This window comes from Ahaetulla prasina, chromosome 1 (genome assembly GCF_028640845.1).
Source record: "Ahaetulla prasina isolate Xishuangbanna chromosome 1, ASM2864084v1, whole genome shotgun sequence".
Classification (NCBI taxonomy): Eukaryota; Metazoa; Chordata; class Lepidosauria; order Squamata; family Colubridae; genus Ahaetulla; species Ahaetulla prasina.
This window is the reverse complement of record NC_080539.1, coordinates 144,803,381-144,822,086: the sequence shown is the minus strand read 5'-3', so window position 1 is coordinate 144,822,086 and position 18,706 is coordinate 144,803,381. Positions and strand designations below refer to the sequence as shown.

The window sequence follows — 18,706 nt, the reverse complement described above, 5'->3', positions numbered from 1 at the left end:
GCAGTTATAGCTCTTGGAGTGGCCGTCTGTGCTTCCACAAACAGGCTTATTATTCTTTTGAAAACATTCTGAATGAAATTTTTCTTGGTGGTCCTTGACTGCTCCATCCTACTGTACATGCCTGAAGAAGCTGCCTAAATTCCTTGAGCAAACACCTCCCCACCCGTCCCCAGTCAAAAGGAGAATCACGCAAATGAAAGGCTATTTAAAGAATTATAGTTACAGGCAAGCAACCTGCTTTTCCTTTATTGTGGTCTCTTGTATCACATACTAGAAAGACTAGCAAAGTATGCTGAGGCAATTAATGAAGCAAGCATCAAAGCAACCTGGATAGTGAGGCAAGGAAGAGGGAACAAAGATTGATGGCTGGGACCAGTTATGTCTTATAAAGCTATTGTCCAATCAGAAAGGCCCCACATGGAATGAAATGTATTAATCTTTCTTAAACAGATAATTCTCTCTGAAGAAACTCACAATCCTTGCTGTGAAAAAACTATAAAGTAGAAGCAGCAGTATTTGTGTAAAGTTCACCAAGTAGTTAAGAATTGGAGTAGACTTTAATGAAGTGCTTGGGGAAGAAAATATATCAGCAAAATGGTATCATAGTAAAGTGAAAAGTGGAATCATGAATAGGAAGTTAATATGGGGGTACACTATTTCCTTGTTCTTATGGAATACTATACAAAATGGATCAATTCTGAAAGTTCTCTACTCACTTGCATAGTGTGGAATAGGACTGTCTTAAAGAAAAGCCAGCTTCATCATCAAAAGACATAAAATGGATGAGACAATAGAAATATTCCCCCCCCCCAAATTGTACTGGCATTATGGAAGCTGTTAAGTTTGGGCAATGACGAGGCAGGAGACCATACAAGTGACAACAGCTCTTTAGTTTATTGTGACCCAGCAAAAGACCAACAGCAAAAACCCCTCTTTAAATACTATTTTGGCTGAGGCATCAGCCAATCAGCAATGTGCTTGTTCCCACCCAAACTTCCCTCCTAAAGTTTAAATACATAACACTCTTCCCCTCCCAGAACGCATTGAGCCACTTCTTTGCATGGAATTTGCATGTTATTTTTCCACGTAGTCACACAGGTAGACAGGGCGTCTCCTAACTCTTTCTGACCTGCGCAATTCATTCCCTGGGAGTGAGTCGAGCTGGTCGGAGGGACTGTTTGTTCCTCCCAGCTCCTCCTCTGGGCCCTCCGGCCCTGGATTACTTGCAGAGTCGTCCCTGCAGTCTTCAGGAGGAACCGGTTGGCGTCGCTGGACTTCTTCAAATTCAGATAAGTCCTCCGATCGCCGCGGGTTTGAGTTAGCTGTTGGTTCAAATGTTTGGTAGTCAGGGTCTGGTTGTGCGGTTTCTGGTTTGTTTTGTACTCTTCTACGTAATTGATCTATGTGGCGCCTCCATACTCGGCCATCCCCCAGGTCCACTATATATGATTTTGGACCTGTTACTCCAGTGATTGTTCCTTTAAGCCATGTTGGGCCTTCACTATAGTTATGTGCCCACACTGAATCACCCATTGTCATTTCCCTGGTTTTTTCGTGGATGCCTTGGTACCTGTCAGGGGTGTATGTTGGGTTTAATCGATCTAAGGGACACCTTAGTTTTCTACCCATCAATAGTTCAGATGGGCTGCGCCCTGTGGCTACACAGGGGGTTCTGTGTTGTACTGCTAGAAAGGTATCGATTTTGGCTTGCCAATCACCGGGGGTGATTCTAGATAGCGCTTCCTTGGCACTACGAATGAATCGTTCTGCAAGTCCGTTCGTCGCCGGGTGGAAAGGCGCCGAGAGGACATGTCGGATGCCCTCTTCTGCTAAGTACCCTTCGAATTGGGTAGCCATGAATTGCGGGCCGTTGTCGGACACTAGGGTGTCTGCAACCCGCGTGTTACAAAAAGGTGCCGCAACGTTGTAATTACTGCTTCGGCTGTTGTGGATTTCATGAGCAGTATTTCTAACCACTTTGAAAATGCGTCTACCACGATTAAAAAGGTCTGCCCATGGAATGGCCCGGCAAAGTCTATGTGGATCCTGGACCAAGGACCCTGGGGTTTCTCCCACTCTCTTATGGGGGCTGTTGGGGGTAGTGGCCTTGACTCTTGGCAGGCCTGGCATTTTCCTACCCTATCGCTAATGTCTTTATCCATTTGTGGCCATCACACATAACTCCTCGCCAGGCTTTTCATCCTCACAATTCCCGGGTGCCCCACATGTAACAGTTCCAACACATTTTCTCGCAGTTTCTCTGGAATAACCACTCTATCCCCCCATAACAGACAACCCCCTTGAACCGACAGTTCCAAGCATTTTTTTGTAAAGTCCTTGAAACAATCTCCCGGTGCATTGGGCCATCCCCTCTGTACCCAACCGATTACAGTCCTTATAATAATGTCTCTGTATGATGCCCTAGTCACTTCCTTAGAAGTGACCGGGCCGGAGTCTAGAGAGTCAGTTAGTAGGATGGGTGCCCCTGGGGTCGGGTCTTTGATCATCTCTGGTAAGGGGCATCTACTTAAAGCGTCTGCGTGTCCTAAGTCCTTCCCTGGACGATGGGACAATTTGTACGAGTACGCTGCCAGGAATATAGTCCAACGTGTCATTCTGGCCGATAATGCAACCAGAGTTGGACGGTCCCCCGCCAGAAGTCCCAATAGTGGTCTGTGGTCTGTTATTATTTCGAATTGTCGCCCAAATAGGTATTCGTGGAATTTTTTAACTCCCAAAACTATGGCCAGGGCCTCTCTATCTAGCTGGCTGTAGTTTCTTTCTGCTGCTGACATCGTACGTGAGAAATATGCTATGGGGGCTTCCGATCCGTTCGGTAACCTATGGCTGAGGACAGCCCCTACCCCGTAGGGTGACGCATCGCAGACTAGCACTAGTGGCAATGTCCCGTTGTATTGGATTAGCAGGCTATCACTGGACAAGAGGTTTTTAACGCCCTCGAATGCCCTAGCCTCAGCCTTGCCCCACGACCAGTCTTTTTTGCTAATAGCTTGTGCAGCGGCTCTGCTTCTGTTGCCTTATTTCACAAGAAAACCGCGTAGAAATTCACAAGCCCCAAAAATGCCTGTAACTCAGCCTTATTTTTGGGAGCCGGAGCCTTTTTGATGGCTCGCACTTTGCTCTCCGTGGGGTGGATTCCTTCTCTGTCTATTTGGTAACCCAAGAATTCTACGGACTCAACTTCTATCTGGCATTTGTTGAGCTTGACCTTAAGTCCAGCAGACCTGAAAATGCCCAAAACTTTCCGTAGTTTGGTCCCTAACTCATCTAGGTTCTCTGCTGAAACTAGTACGTCGTCAAAATATGGTACGACCCCCAGTATTCCCTGTAACAGACGTTCCATTAGATTTTGGAACAACCCTGGGGCTACGCTGACTCCAAACTGGAGTCGAGTGCATTTGAATGCGCCTCGATGCGTTACTATCGTTTGTGCCTCGGCTGTGTCATTATCTACGGGCAATTGTTGGTAGGCTTGGGCCAAATCGAGTTTGGCGAAGACCTGCCCTTGCCCCAATGAGTGTAACAGATGTTGCACTACGGGAACGGGGTATGCGCTCTTTTGCAACACCTTGTTAAGCATTGCCTTGTAGTCAGCACAAATCCGGACCGATCCGTCTGGCTTTACTGGAGTTACAATTGGCGTCTCCCATTTGGCGTGGTCGACAGGGACTAGGATGCCCTGGTTTACTAGTTTGTCTAATTCCCGGTCAATCTTGGGCTTAAGGGCGAAGGGGACCCGCCTAGCCTTTAACCTAATGGGAGCCACCTGGGGATCTAAATTAAATGAAATAGGGGTCCCCACGTACTTGCCCAGGCAGTCCTGGAAGACGTCCTCGAATTCTTTCAGCAGTTCATCCTTTAGGGTGACTCCACTTCTGTGAACCCCGGTCACTTCCATCCCCAGGGCTCTGAACCAGTCCAGGCCTAACAAGCTCGGAAGGTTTCCATCTACGATGGTGATCGGTAGAGTTTTCTTAAAATTTCCGTATCTCACTTTGATGGACGTGACTCCTCGAACAGGGATCCGGTTTCCCTGGTAGTCTTGCACCCTCAGCGTTTGGGTTTGCAGCTGGCGTTTCGCGACCTCTGGCAGGTTCCTCGCGACGGTGTCCCAGGACATGATCGTGATCGATGATCCGGTGTCCACTTCCATCTTACACAGCACTCCTTCGATGTGCATTTGTGTAAATATCTTTTTTTCTATTCGCGTTGATGCGTGACCCACTCGTACAGTTGTTTGGTTCAATTTTGTGCCTCTTTTGGATGAGCCAATCCCTGGCTGTCTCGTCGATCCAGCGCTCTGCTGATTGGCCGGTTTGAATTTTGGGCGGGACGGTTGAGGGCCTCAACAGGCCTGTGCGATGTGCCCTTTCTTTTCGCACCGCCGGCAAATTGCGTCCTTGAATCTGCAATTTTGTCATTGGTGTTGGCCTCCGCAGCTCACACACTCATCCCTGTCGCCTCTCTCTGCCCGTCCGGTATGGAAGACCTCTTCTTCTTCCTCGCCCCCAGATTCGGCCTCGACGACTTCGCTGTGGACTGGCGTTGCTTTCGTGCCGGTATCGCGGTGTGTTTGGTTTCTGTAGGGTTTCCGCCGCTTTGGTGGACATCTCGTGTGCCTTGCCTCGTCCAGGGCCAGGGCCAGGGTTAGGTTGCTTTTGGACAGCAACCTCCTCTGTAAACGAATGTCCCGGACCCCAAATGTCCCGGACCCCAAATGTCCCGGACCCCAACAACTCACAAATGAGTTGTTCCAGTAGGGAGTCATCCAAATCCCGGTACTCACAGTGGTTCACGGCTTTCCTTAATGCGGCCATGTACACGCTTATCGATTCGCCCTCTCGCTGAACTCGCTGTCTTAGCTCGAAACGCTGAACAAACTTCGACGGCACCGGAGCATAGTGCGCCTTCAGTGTCATCTGCAGCGTTTGCCATGGCACTGACTGTACCGGCGTTGGTTCCGACAGCGATTCGGCGGTATCGAAAACCTCTGGTCCGCAGTGACTTAGGAAGTAAGCCCGCTTCCGATTGTCCGAGACTCCCTTTAGCTCGTTTGCTTCGAGGAAACACTCGAAACGAGCCATGTACGACCCCCATTTCTCCTTGGCCGGGTCAAATGGTGCTGGCGGTGTATAGCTGGACATGGCTATGTAACCGCTTCCGATGCTGGCTGGGTTTTGCAAATCCATGCTCCTTCAGCTCTTTTCCTGGTCTCGCTGCCTCAGTATCCCACCTTCGTCGCCAATGTTAAGTTTGGGCAATGACGAGGCAGGAGACCATACAAGTGACAACAGCTCTTTAGTTTATTGTGACCCAGCAAAAGACCAACAGCAAAACCCCCTCTTTAAATTCTATTTTGGCTGAGGCATCAGCCAATCAGCAACGTGCTTGTTCCTGCCCAAACTTCCTTCCTAAAGTTTAAATACATAACAGAAGCCTTCTAAAAATTATCTTTAAAATAGTTTGAATATACAGTATTGAGTCCGGTTGAAGTATGGAAAGCACTAATCACTGCTAAGTAAATTTTTTAAGAGATGGGAAATTTCAAATGCTGAATTTAAACAGCTGATAAAATCTCAAATCAATCATTAATGATAAAAGAGCAAAATAAAATAGGAAAAAAGCAAAAGCTTTTTTTTTTTTGGTTTACATTTATATCCCGCCCTTCTCCGAAGACTCAGGGCGGCTTACAGTGTATAAGGCAATTTCACTAGCCTCCAAGGACTTCCATACTGATGTTTTCTCTACAGCTCTAAAAATAGGCGTTGCCTCTTGTGTTGTGTGCAGCCCAGTTGATCTGCCATACTATCATCCACTGAGTCCAAATCTCAGCATAGCATAGAACTCCTTGGTGCATTGTGTGCAGCACGACTAGTTGCAATTGTCTCTCATTTCACTCATGTGACAACTCTACTTTGCAGAGCTTACTGCTTAACTTCTGGGAGCTATTCACCCATAAAGCCCTACATGGCTTGGAGCCTGAATATATATGGTATCTTCTTTTTCTGATTTTTCTGCCCATCCAGTAAGATTTGGAAGGGCAGCTATATTTCTGTTCCCATCAACAAGGCAATGTCTTCTTCTGGATGGAAGTAGTGCATTACCTGCAGTCACCCCTACTCTTTGGAATAGCACTGTCCCTGAATTTTATTTGGTCCTAGCTCTTCAGGAAAGCTCTGAAGATTTTGCTGTTTTAACAAGCCCTGGAACAGGGTGCTTTATGAACTCACTGGTATATATATTGTTTCTCCAGTGTAGGTGTTTAATATTTGGTTATTGTTTGCTTAAAGCAGGATTAAACTGCTTTAAGTTGTTTTTAGTCTTTGTACAATGCTTTGGAACTGATATTAGTTACATACAATAATAAGCTAACTTCTGAGAAGCAAGATCTGCAATAAAAAAATAATGTGTACAATAGTCTTCCTGAAAAGATTTTGGATGCCTAAAGCCTGACCAAAGGAAAAAAAAATGCTTTTAATGCCTGTAATGCTGTTGCTACTTAGGAACTAGTCAGCTGATGGATGTTGAATCGGGAAGCTGTTATCTCTCTTCAAGCATGGCAGTTTGTGCATATTGGATTCAATCAACCAAAGTCCCATAAGATGGGCCAGGTTCCCAACTTACAAGCTTATTTTCATTCCATTTCATTTCATCATGCTTATGCTTATATATACTGTTGGACAAATAAAATAAATAAAATAAAAATAAAATAAAAGCTCATTGGCTTTGATGTGGATTATCCAGTGTTTACTCAAAAACCATGTTTTGAATTATATGGCTAGCCACTGGGGGGGGGGGCAATGTAAGTCAGGCAGCAGCTGGCTCCGATGATTATAGCAACCGGTTATATTGGGAGAAATGCTCAAGAGATGCCATGAAATTTATCCCCAGGAAAACATAATCTGATGTATACACTAAAATGACTTTTTTCCCCCTCTCATAAAGACAAGAAATGCCCAGTTCTTTCCCCACTGAATACTTGGGTACCCAGATCATCCTGCCTCTACTTTTTTTTTTTTTCTGCAGGACCCTAGCCTGCCTCTTCTCCTTCCCCACAGCTGCATCTGATTACCTTCCTGTCCAAGAAACTCAGAGGAAAACTAATCCAATATATAGCTGCTGTATGCTATGAAGCATAGAGGCCAGTCAAGGAATAAAAGAAAGTCTCATCATTTTTATATAAAACTTAAGAGATATCTCTCCCAAAGTAGAAAACCTACATCTCATTGAATGCCTGCTATTATTTGGTATCAACTATTAAGGATGCTGATACCATCAACATAGCGTAGGATAACTCAATGATCCCCCATTTGATTGTTTTTTCATCAGGAAAACAGTCACAATATATGGCTATTCTAGGCCCATGCGGTATTTTCTTTAGCAATGGTTAGATGAAACCTCAGTGCTTCAAAGCTGAGATTGGTATCTCAAGTATTTCTCCACTGTTACAATTGCACTGTTGTTACACAACATTTCTCTGATCAATGTAACCAAAACAGAAGGTTTTCTGTAATTTAATACTGATATCTTCAATCATTTAGACTACCTTTTCATCTTGGTCCTTGGATAGCTGAACCAATATGAATGATTGCCTTATATCTGGTTTGTGAAGCAACAATGACTTAAGCCAACTGGGATGGCCTTCAATCAAACAGAAAGACAAAGATTTCCTATCTGAGGATGGCAGCTTATTGACATGATTAACCCATTTTCTAAAGCTGGCCTTCAAGGCCATAGAAATAAGTAATAGGATTGGCAGAAAACAATCCACTGGAACATTTTTAAAAAACATCAATGAGATTCATGAAACCGACCAACAATACAATGGAAAACATAATTGAAATAAGTCAACTATTAGTCTACTCTCATAATAAGATAAAACATTCCCAGCTACAGTTAAAAGGAATTTGGGTAAATAAATCGTAAATCCTACTATCATTTATTTTATTTATTTATTAATCATACTTTTATACCGCACCATCTCCCGTAGGACTCAGAGCGGTTCACAGGCATATTAAAAAACAGTATAATAAATAAGCATTAAAAACCCAATTAAAACTAAATATTATCATGGCCAAATCACTAAAAATGATAAAAAACCCATTAAAAAAACCTTATAATTTAGTTAAAACATTTTATTCTTAGGCTAGTCCAGCGCGCTGAAATAATAAAGTCTTCAGTTCATGTCTGAAGGTCCGGACATGCACAGTGGGTGGGAGCATTCATGGACTAAGAAAACAATTCACTTCAAGAATATTCATGTGTGTGAATCACAGATATTACAAAGAAGAAACTAAAGTATTTTGCAAATTAGACAGTGATCCATAATGTTATTTGGGGATCTGTTTTCTCTCTGCCCATTTCAAAAATGTTTTCTCTGTTAAATATATTTATTATGAACTACTAAAAAATAAGTTTCTACTATGTTACATTGGTTATGGCTGCACTGTAACAATGTTTTCCCTTTGTAAACATTTTATTTGAAATAAGATAAGCAACTAAGTTTAATTTTGTTTTCCATCAAAGTACTTTCTAAATATGCATTTTGATGGCTTCTAATTGACAGGAAATCCCAAAACATTGGATGACATCCATTTCTCAAGATAAAAGATGCAGACAAATTGGCACTGAATCTTTGGATATATAGCAAAATTGGGGAAGTAAAGCAAATATTTTACTGAAAAAAAAGACATCCTTGTTGCAACTGCATAGCTATATGTTCACAACTTTATCTCCCCCCTTCATTATTTTATCAACATGCACTTGTATGTTAATATAGGGAGAGAAAAAGGAAAAAATTAGAAGCAAACAAAAGCTGGGAAACCCCAATGGAAACATGTACTGATAATGATAAGCAGATATTGATTGGGAGATTATCACGAAAAATATGTGTCAGTAAATTGACAATACATAATCAATTGGGATGCGGTGGCTTAATGAGTAAGACACTGAGCTTGTTGATCGAAGGTTGGCAGTTCAGTGGGTTGAATCCCTAGTGCCGTGTAATGGGGTGAGCTCCCGTTACTTGTCCCAGCTTCTGCCAACCTAGCAGTTCGAAAGCACATAAAAAATGCAAGTAGAAAAATAGGGACCATCTTTGGTGGGAAGGTAACAGTGTTCCGTGTGCCTTTGGCATTGAGTCATGCTGGCCACATGACCACAGAGACGTCTTTGGACAGCGCTGGCTCTTTGGTTTTGAAACGGAGATGAGCACTGCCCCCTAGAGTCGGCAACGACTAGCATGTATGTGCGAGGGGAACCTTTATCTTTACCTTAATCAATTGGGAGACTTTTTAAGATTTTATCTTAAAAGAAAGATACCTAGAATTCAGAATTTCCAAATCTAGAGAGTCATACTTGGGAAAGCTGAAATCTAAGAAATTTAGAGCAGTCACTGATTTTGTTAGAAGAATTATAGACCATGTGGTTTACATTATATGTAAATATCCTGCCCCCCTCCCCCCCCAAAAAAAACCCCACCAGGATTGTTTCAGATCCATTGGAACATATTAGGCAAATCAGTTTGTAGGTAATGTCAAATATTATAAAAATGAATACTATCTTGCTTTTTTAAAAAAAAACATGTTAGTGACTGCTTTGTTTTACTTACAAATACATTCAGGTTGTATGCCACTCCAAGTTAAATTTGAAAGACAAGTTCTTGTAGTAGAGCCCTGAATATGATAACCCTTTCTACATCTGAAGAAGATCCTGCTCCCTACCTGAAAAATAAAAAGGAGAAATTATGGAAAATTGTTAAAAGCAAATTCTTTTTTTAAAAAAAAACACCTAATTTTTTAATTTTTAACTAAACTACTTATACTGTTGATTTCTGTATAATAAACGGGTGCCTTTCTCCCCACTGCATGTTTAGAGTAAGAGGTCTGCAGTAAAGAATAGACAAATGATGTTTGAATCATAGGTCTGTCACAACATAATTATAACAAATAATCAACTCCCTTGTATTCAACATATTGTTTTTCCTCCTCCCCCCCTTTTTTGGGGTTGTATTTGGCAGAATAAAGATCAGTGGTTTCATCTCAAGAAGGCTAAGTAATTATAATGGAAAGTTAGATAATATTTTCTTCAAAATCAATTGGCTTAACAAATAAACAAATTTGATGGCGAAAGTACCCTTTCCATCATACAGGCAAACCTCATAGTATTGTCCTACCATTTTAATAATAATACCCTGTTTTCCCCAAAATAAGCTATCCCCTGATAATAAGCCCGATAGGGCTTTTGAGCACATGGCAATAAGGCCAAGTGCTTATTTCAGGGTTCAAAAAAATATAAGACAGGGTCTTATTTTCAGGGAAACACAGTATATGATAGGAACCAACAGCCTAGAAGAAGCACATTGTCTTCTTAATTACTCTAAGATCTTTGCAAAGTTATTGTAATAGATTTTAATGAATCCATGCATCTGCAGAAGGATAATTATGATGTTTATTTATTCAATGCCAATTACTTGGTCTGTAACTCTGATATTCTTGGGCGGAAATGTTCTTTTACATTTTGATTGGGAATGTTGCAGTATAGCTTTACATTTAAATTTTCCACTGGAATTAATGGAGAAGACATCATGAAAATGATGGAACAGGCATTTCAAAATGTACTGATGGACAAATGTGATATTTACCTTCAGTCACAATCTATGTTATTACAAGTATGAAAGTATGCAGCCGTATCTCTAGTTCCTCTATTATTTACAATATTTGTTCAATATGATTTTGTATACTCCTTTTCCTAATGTATGGATTGGATCTGCGGTTTTCTCATATGCACAAATTTAACAAGATTTTTATATTTCAAGATAAATTATATTTTGATGAGTACATTGGAAAACTCTGAGAAAGATATTAACTAAAAAATTATTGAGATACAGTTCACAAATTAGACTGCAAACCACAAATTAGGTCTGTTCATTTTGATATTTCAGTTAAGTGAAGTTCTCCTTATTCCCAATAAAAATGATAAAGAATTTTAAATGCCAATGAAGAAAAGACTAAGACGGCACAAGACGTAGATTTCTAGGGAAATCAAAATTGATCATCCTAAACTATACAATGAGAGCCAATTTGGTGTTAATGGTGAAAACAACAGTTTAAAAATAGGGAGACTATGAGTTGTAGCCCTATTTTAGGCATAAAGATAGTGACCTTAGTTTGGCCACTGTCTCTCAGTCTAGAAAGAAAATAATGCAAACCACTTCTGAAAATTTTGCTGATGCCAGGAATCAATACTGACTCAAAGATATAGAAAATCATACAAATACACATACTCAAAATGTAATAGCAAAAATAAACCCTGAACAATACCTCATAACCTGTGGAGCTATTCTGGATTCCATAATGTGGTGTTCCAGGGTCTGGGCAGCTGTTATGAGCAGGATCTATAGTTGAAAACATATGAGGTATGAAATGGATTAGTAGATTCTGATGAATAAGGGCATGTTAAAAATTATTTCCAAATTTTGAAAGAATATGTGTACGTTCAAGTCATGACTATAATAAAAAGTGTATTTAATAAAGTGATAACAGATGGCGGTTGAATGGAAAATTAAAGTTATATCTCTTAATTAATTCTAGACACACTTTTCACTGAATCAAGGACATCAAGCATTATGTAAGCATAATGTAGAAGGAAAGTATTGGGATCAGATCACAGAAATTAATTGCTTTCTTTGTAGATCTCTAAACCCTAACAAATTGTTTTGAAGCAAATCTCAAATCCTCCTGTTATGCACAATCTCTAGGTCGGGTCCAGCATGGACAAAGGAGCAGACTCACTTATAAAATCACTTATGTTAGCCTGATTAACACTCCAATCAGATTTAGGGAATACAGGGAAGATTGTAGCAAGATATCGGAAATAGGCTTCCTTCAATAGTACTCAATACTATGCTGCATTTATTGTATTGATCCCTTTGAACATTTGACCACTCTTTTAATTCTAGTGGCATAAAATCTGTACATATGTTTACATGTGACTTTAAACAAAACTTTTGTATGTGTAGGCATAGGATATTGTTATCAAAGCTGCTTACTGTTTAATTATCCTTTAAAACTTGATTATGAATGAAACATTGAGGTTATTGAGGAAACAGGTTATTTTTTGCTATGTGAATATGGAGGCTTTACACCGTAACTAGAATAAGTATTAAAGTTCTGTTTCTCAGTGCACCATGACCAATAAAAGACCAATAAATATTTTCATTTTATTTATTAAACTTATGTGCTGCCTATCTCACCTAGAGGATGACAGAGGAAACTGGGGGATCCAGCAGTGAATTCCCACTGGAGGAAAGAGAGGCAGTGAGTGCCAATTTCCCCTGTTATGCTCTGTTCCACTTCATTAGGGCATTCATAAGGGCATCTGTTCAGGATGCATGCAGGTTTACAGAAGGAAGAATTAGGAAAGAATCACTGGCAGTCTCACATTGTTAGTAGAACTCTGTTGAGGTCGAATTCCTGAACAACTTCAACAATAATATTAATGATGCTAGCATTAAAAAAAAAATAAAGGCAAAGGTAGTAACAAAATGCTAGTGCCTTTCAGCTGTAACAAAATGTACATGTATTTAATAAAAGTAGCATTTTGTTAAAAAGGGAAAAAAAATGTTCTGAAGTTGTGGTAATTTCATCAGTACATAATCTAGTCCATGTTAAGGAAGAGTTTTGTAATATGATAATTATTCCAATAAAAGAGAATATTTGTTGCTCAGGGTTGAACTGTGGGGTCTTTGAGCTTGGTTGTTTTCTTGCAGATGTTTCATTAGCCAGCAAGATAACAAAATTAGTTCTAAGAGAGGGATTTCCTCTCTGTTTATACGTAAATGGCTTGCCCTGTCAGTGTTGATGGGAGTGTTTTTGGTGATTCCTTAATTTGGCTGTTGTTGACTGAGTTGGTAATTGGTATCTGATTATTATTATGATGGGATCTAGTAACAGGAATGCCAATCATTCTTATAAACAATTATAAAGGACTGCCCAGGGGACAAGGTACTCTGAATCCTTTAAGAGAAAGAAGGAAATAGATTTTGAGGAACACCAAATATGCTTACGTACGAAAGTTCTTCATACACTTATTTATAGTAATGGTGATATTTTAGTAGTTTATTTTATTTTATTTTATTTATTTATTTATTTTGTCACACAGTATATATAAGCATAAGCATGAAATAACTATACAATATATAAGCATATATATAAGTATGAGTATGTAATAACTATATTAATTGGATATAACAAAAGGAAACAATAGGACAGGAACGGTAGGCACGCTTGTGCTCTTATGCACGCCCCTTACAGACCGCTTAGGAATGGGGTAAGGTCAATAGTAGACAATTTTTGGTTGAAGCTTTGGGGTTTTGGGAAGAGACCACAGAGTCTCTAGTTCCTAGTAATTTTCAGGGCACTGTGTTTGCAATCTTATAAAGTAGAATTAGGATACAGTACACTACTGCATTTTTGTTTGATTTTCAGTTCAATCAGTCACTGGGATATATAATGGACTTATTTACAAAGCAAATCTTAAAGGCTTTAGTAGTCAGGAGGCTGGGAGTCTAACACAAGGATTTTTTTTTTTTAAGTACTTGAACAATCAAGGTACTTTTAGCTTCATCAGCCGTTTGACTAGGCATCTGCTAATGGGAAAATAAAACAATATTCCTCCAGCAGAAAATATTAATGTAATTTTTTTAAGTACCTGTAGGCCTGCCCTGAAGCTATAGCAGTTGAAAAGGAGAGAGGGCCATTTTTGAGGAAGTACTGTTTAGAAAGGATTATCATTATTATACAACCTTTTATTTTAGAATATTTAATTAAAGTTAAAATTTACTTCAGCATCACCTCCCTGTGAGAATGAATGTCCAAATATTTGTGTGGTTTGGTACTACCCTTAAACAGCTTGCCTATAAATCAAAGAAATGCTATAGCAGGGTTACAGCCCTTTTGTCATGAGTCCAATCAACCACAGCCAGTTTATTATGGTAAAGAGAAATGTGTGCCATTCAACCCTCCTGAGACTATATAACATCTCATACTGCAGGTGGAAATTTTAATGTTTGAATCTCTCCTATGAGAGAACATGCAAAATCTTCCCCTCCTGCCACCATAAGATTTTAAAACATTACTAAATTTCTTCCCTGTCTTCATGACATTTTGAAACAGAATTATATCCTTTCTGTTGCATGAGTAGATTGGTTTTACACTGAAAATAAGAGTGAGCATCTGGTAACTGGTTTGTACCTTTTAATTGATGTGATGATCTTAAGGATATTTTTCTAACTGTATAGTAATTTAACTAAATACCACAGAAAACCAGGAGGGTTTGAAGCAATCTGATAAATCTGAACAAGGCTAGTTAGTCTTGGACATTTTCTGACCTGAAACACAAGGTTACATACATTCTTTTCATATGTTCCTAGGTCACTCATTGACTATGGAAGTCTAAAAATTCTCTACTCAGTTTGCCTCCCCCTTTATAAGCATTTCTTCCTGCACTTTTATTTTTGTCTTCTTTGCCTTGCCCAAGAATAGGGGAAAGTATGTCCCTTCTTTGTAGCTTTGCTCCTCAACAATCTAGATGCTTCCACAACTTCTACAAGGGACTGTTTCTATTATTAGAGCTTTTTTAAAAAGTGGGATGACTCTATAATTCCTATATATACAGAGATTGCTGAAAAAAAATAATTAAATAACTTTGATAAACATCTCTACACAGCAATCAATGGAAATATAAGGACGGAGATTGGGGACATTTTGATCAACTATCTGCAACATTTCCTCTCTGTCTCTTGGATAAGGTATTCTATTCTTTGCCATGTAAATACCATATAGTAATTGTTGGCCAGTTTCAACAAATGAAACCACTTTACTGGATATCACTGTGTGTTTTAATACTTAATAAATACATAAATACTTTGAACAATAACTAAAATTATATAGCAATCATATTTTGTGGTAGACTTTAGGAGAAACCCTTCCATACTTCCACCTCTCACAATACTAGACAACACAGTATCAACAGTAGAAACCTTCAAATTTCTAGGTTCTATCATATCGCAAGATCTAAAATGGACAGCTAACATCAAAAACATCATTAAAAAAGGACAGCAAAGAATGTTCTTTCTGCGCCAACTCAGTAAGCTCAAACTGCCCAAGGAGCTGCTGATTCAGTTCTACAGAGGAATTATTGAGTCTGTCATTTGCACCTCTATAACTGTCTGGTTCGGTTCTGCAACCCAACAAGAAAAACACAGACTTCAGAGGATAATTAGAACTGCAGAAAAAATAATTGCTACCAACCTGCCTTCCATTGAGGACCTGTATACTGCACGAATCAAGAAGAGGGCCATGAAAATATTTACAGACCCCTCGCATCCTGGACATAAACTGTTTCAACTCCTACCCTCAAAACGACGCTATAGAGCACTGCACACCAGAACAACTAGACACAAGAACAGTTTTTTCCCGAAGGCCATCACTCTGCTAAACAAATAATTCCATCAACACTGTCAAACTATTTACTGAATCTGCACTACTATTAATCTTCTCATAGCTCCCATCACCAATCTCTTTCCATTTATGACTGTATGACTATAACTTGTTGCTGGCAATCCTTATGATTTATATTGATATATTGACCATCAATTGTGTTGTAAATGTTGTACCTTGATGAACGTATCTTTTCTTTCTTTTATGTACACTGAGAGCATATGCACCAAGACAAATTCCTTGTGTGTCCAATCACACTTGGCCAATAAAAATTCTATTCTATTCTATTCTATTCTATTCTATTCTATTCTATTCTATTCTATTCTATTCTATTCTATTCTATTCTATTCTATTCCATTTTTTTATTTCAGTGCTACATTAGTGAAGTGAGCTGCTTTTGAATAGATTAATATGGTTGCTAAATACTGCTGCTTTACAGAGATAAATGTGAGGAGCAAAAATCAGATTCTTTTCAACCTAATGAAGCTATTTCATATTGTGCTCTTTTGATTCCTTTAAGCTGAGAATTAATTCAACAGTGCTAAAATACAAATCAGCACCTAGCTATCGAGATGAGGTCATCTAAATACTATATACAGGACTGAGTGATGTCTGTATTAGTTGTGATATGGAGGAGACATTCACACTACTTTGTCTTATACTGATAGCTGGCTGAATTTTGTCATTACTAGGCAGGTACGCAAGAGGGGAGATAGCATGGTTAAGAAACACAATTTGGGCTGATTGCATTGGGGGAGGTTAGGATTTGATGAGAAGTGCAGGAGTATAACTGAGTTAGGAGGGAAAATTTTTAGCATATGTTTGTTTTATTTTTAACTATACTTTGTGTTTGTTCCGGGAAGTCGGGGGAGGGGGAGGGGGTTCTTGAAGGGAAGGGGAGGAAGGGTAGAGGGGGGAGGGGGAAAAGGGGGAAAAAGTTTTTTTTGTAAAAACATTTTCAATAAAAAAAAAAGAAACACAATTTGGGGAACTAATTAAGTTGAAGCAAAAGAAGGTAAGCCTGGGGGGAAAAGAAGTCTGATAGTCTGGGAAGAGAGCTTGAACAAGGCTAAAAATAAAAACAAAAAAAAAAGGAAATGGGAACGAAACAACTCTGAATGCCATGGAATTATAATGGTTCTGTTTTGGGTCTTAATGCATTACCGTAATGTGAACATAACTCCCTGTTCAGATATCCATTTGATTGTATAATTGCTGAAAATATGTGAAGAAATGGAAATGACCTGGATCCAAAAAGACACACACACCCCCGTTCATTTGGCCTCTTCTTCATTATTTTCCAAACTTGTACTTTTGAGTAGTACATTCTTAAAGGTGATCAGATGAAAAAAATCTATTTGTGAACAAACAAATTTGAACAGATTGTTCACATATTGTTCATCAACAGGGAAATTTGAAAAATGAGTGGCCAGGATAAAAGTAGCACAGGACATCAGAGTCATTTCTAGGATGTGTTGCCACATCCTGTAAAACACCTTCAGTTGGCATTCATTTGGGATGGGTGGGTGGGGGGCAACTGAAGAGAGACTGATGTAAGAATCCTTCTCAAGTCAGATTTGAGCACTACCACAGCCTTCCAGTGATTCTGTGTCTGGGTGGAGTAATTTCTTAAGGTTATTTTAGAGAAACTCCTACCGTTTGTCTCATACTGATGTGTTATCATCTAACAGTGTTTCATCATTTAATGAAAATAAATATGTCACAAAGGTAACATTCTCTGAAGCAAATCTTGACATTTTAGTTATATCTGTTAAGCAACAGAGTTATAGCAATGAATGATGTGCAAATGTTTAAATGGAAGTGCAGGAAAACCTCTGAAACGTGGGTTTTTAATATCAATAGAGAATACAAGGGACATACTTTTTATACCCTCTAAATAGGATGAAAGTTACATCTGATCAAGATTAGTCTATGTTTACTAGAAATTTCATATTCATATTGGAAAGAAGATACTAGTAGAGTAGCATTACATTTTGTTCCTTTAGCAGCAGGCAAAGATGCATTGACTATGCACAAAAAAGTACCATTAATAAAACTGGGCTTTGTTAAAATATTGTTGGTATAGATAGAAGATCACCATGCAAATACGATCAACCATTGTTCCACATTTGTTGCCTTTTGAAATATTTCTCCAAATCCCTTCCAAATAACTTAATCAATTTGTTTCTTTTTCTGCTGCTCAATGGTAAGGAATAAATGAATAAATTACCAATGCATGTGGGCTGAATTCCACTCCATGTGCCATCAGCTTGGCAAAGTCTCCTTGAAGATCCTATCAATAACAAAGATGGCCTGCACTGGAAAGTGACTTCAGATCTGTACGTGAAACTTTTACCATTGAGTCTCCCATTAGCTGGAACACCAGGCTCGCCACAAAAGACAGCTGTTACACAGAAGGAATATTAATACAGATCTCAAAGAAGAAGAAATAGACAAGAAAAATCATTTGTTGATTCATGACAAAAAGAACTACACTATTTAACTTGTATCAAACAGGTCATGCTTGAGTTAGATGGATGCTGAACTGTTTTCAAGATTAAAAAAATGAAAAGAGAATCTACGAGAAATGGGACTCACTCGGGTTAATGCAGCTATATCTGTGGAGGAAGTGGACATACGGTGAGTAAATTACGGACAGCATGGGGGTTGGAACATGAAAAAACTATAAAAATCAATCAATCAAAGGATATTTTCCATTGAGATTTTTCCCTTATGGATTTAGATAGCAAAACAACTTTCTGACAAGCTCTGAAAAGTTATGTTGCCCAAATCATCAGAAAGATCTGATTTTCTATGTTTCCCCAGAACATCCTAGACAGTTAAATAATGACCTTTGGTGGTTTCAAAACAAATTATAAGTTACCTTTAAAAATGTTTTCAATCCATATACTTGGGTAACAGAAAGGAGTCTTGTTTTCATAAAAGTTTGCAGAAACTTTGCAGAAGTGTATATATATATAAACTTCTATATATATTCAATATATATTCAGTATATATTCAGAAGGCTTTTGCATGTGTCTATATATCTACATGCATTATTTCACCAAGATCTCTTGTATATATTTCAATTAAAAATAAATAATAATTTTAATATGTAGAGGATGTTTCGAGCCCTATTCCATTAAAATGAATTATTTTGGACAATTTAAGGATTTTCCACCTAT

The 18,706-nt window shown here is 39.0% G+C and overlaps 1 protein-coding gene across 1 annotated transcript in view; it reads right to left on the bottom strand.

The window, feature by feature from the left end:
- Nucleotides 1-18,706, bottom strand: part of CSMD1 (CUB and Sushi multiple domains 1) — a 1,133,931-nt gene that overhangs the window by 23,386 nt on the left and 1,091,839 nt on the right. Inside the window, exons 61-63 of the mRNA XM_058177365.1 lie at nt 17,752-17,925; nt 11,343-11,416; nt 9,632-9,743 (exon numbers count right to left, since the gene is read on the bottom strand). Of these exons, the coding sequence (XP_058033348.1) occupies nt 9,632-9,743; nt 11,343-11,416; nt 17,752-17,925 (360 nt within the window). The remainder of the gene's footprint in view (nt 1-9,631; nt 9,744-11,342; nt 11,417-17,751; nt 17,926-18,706) is intronic.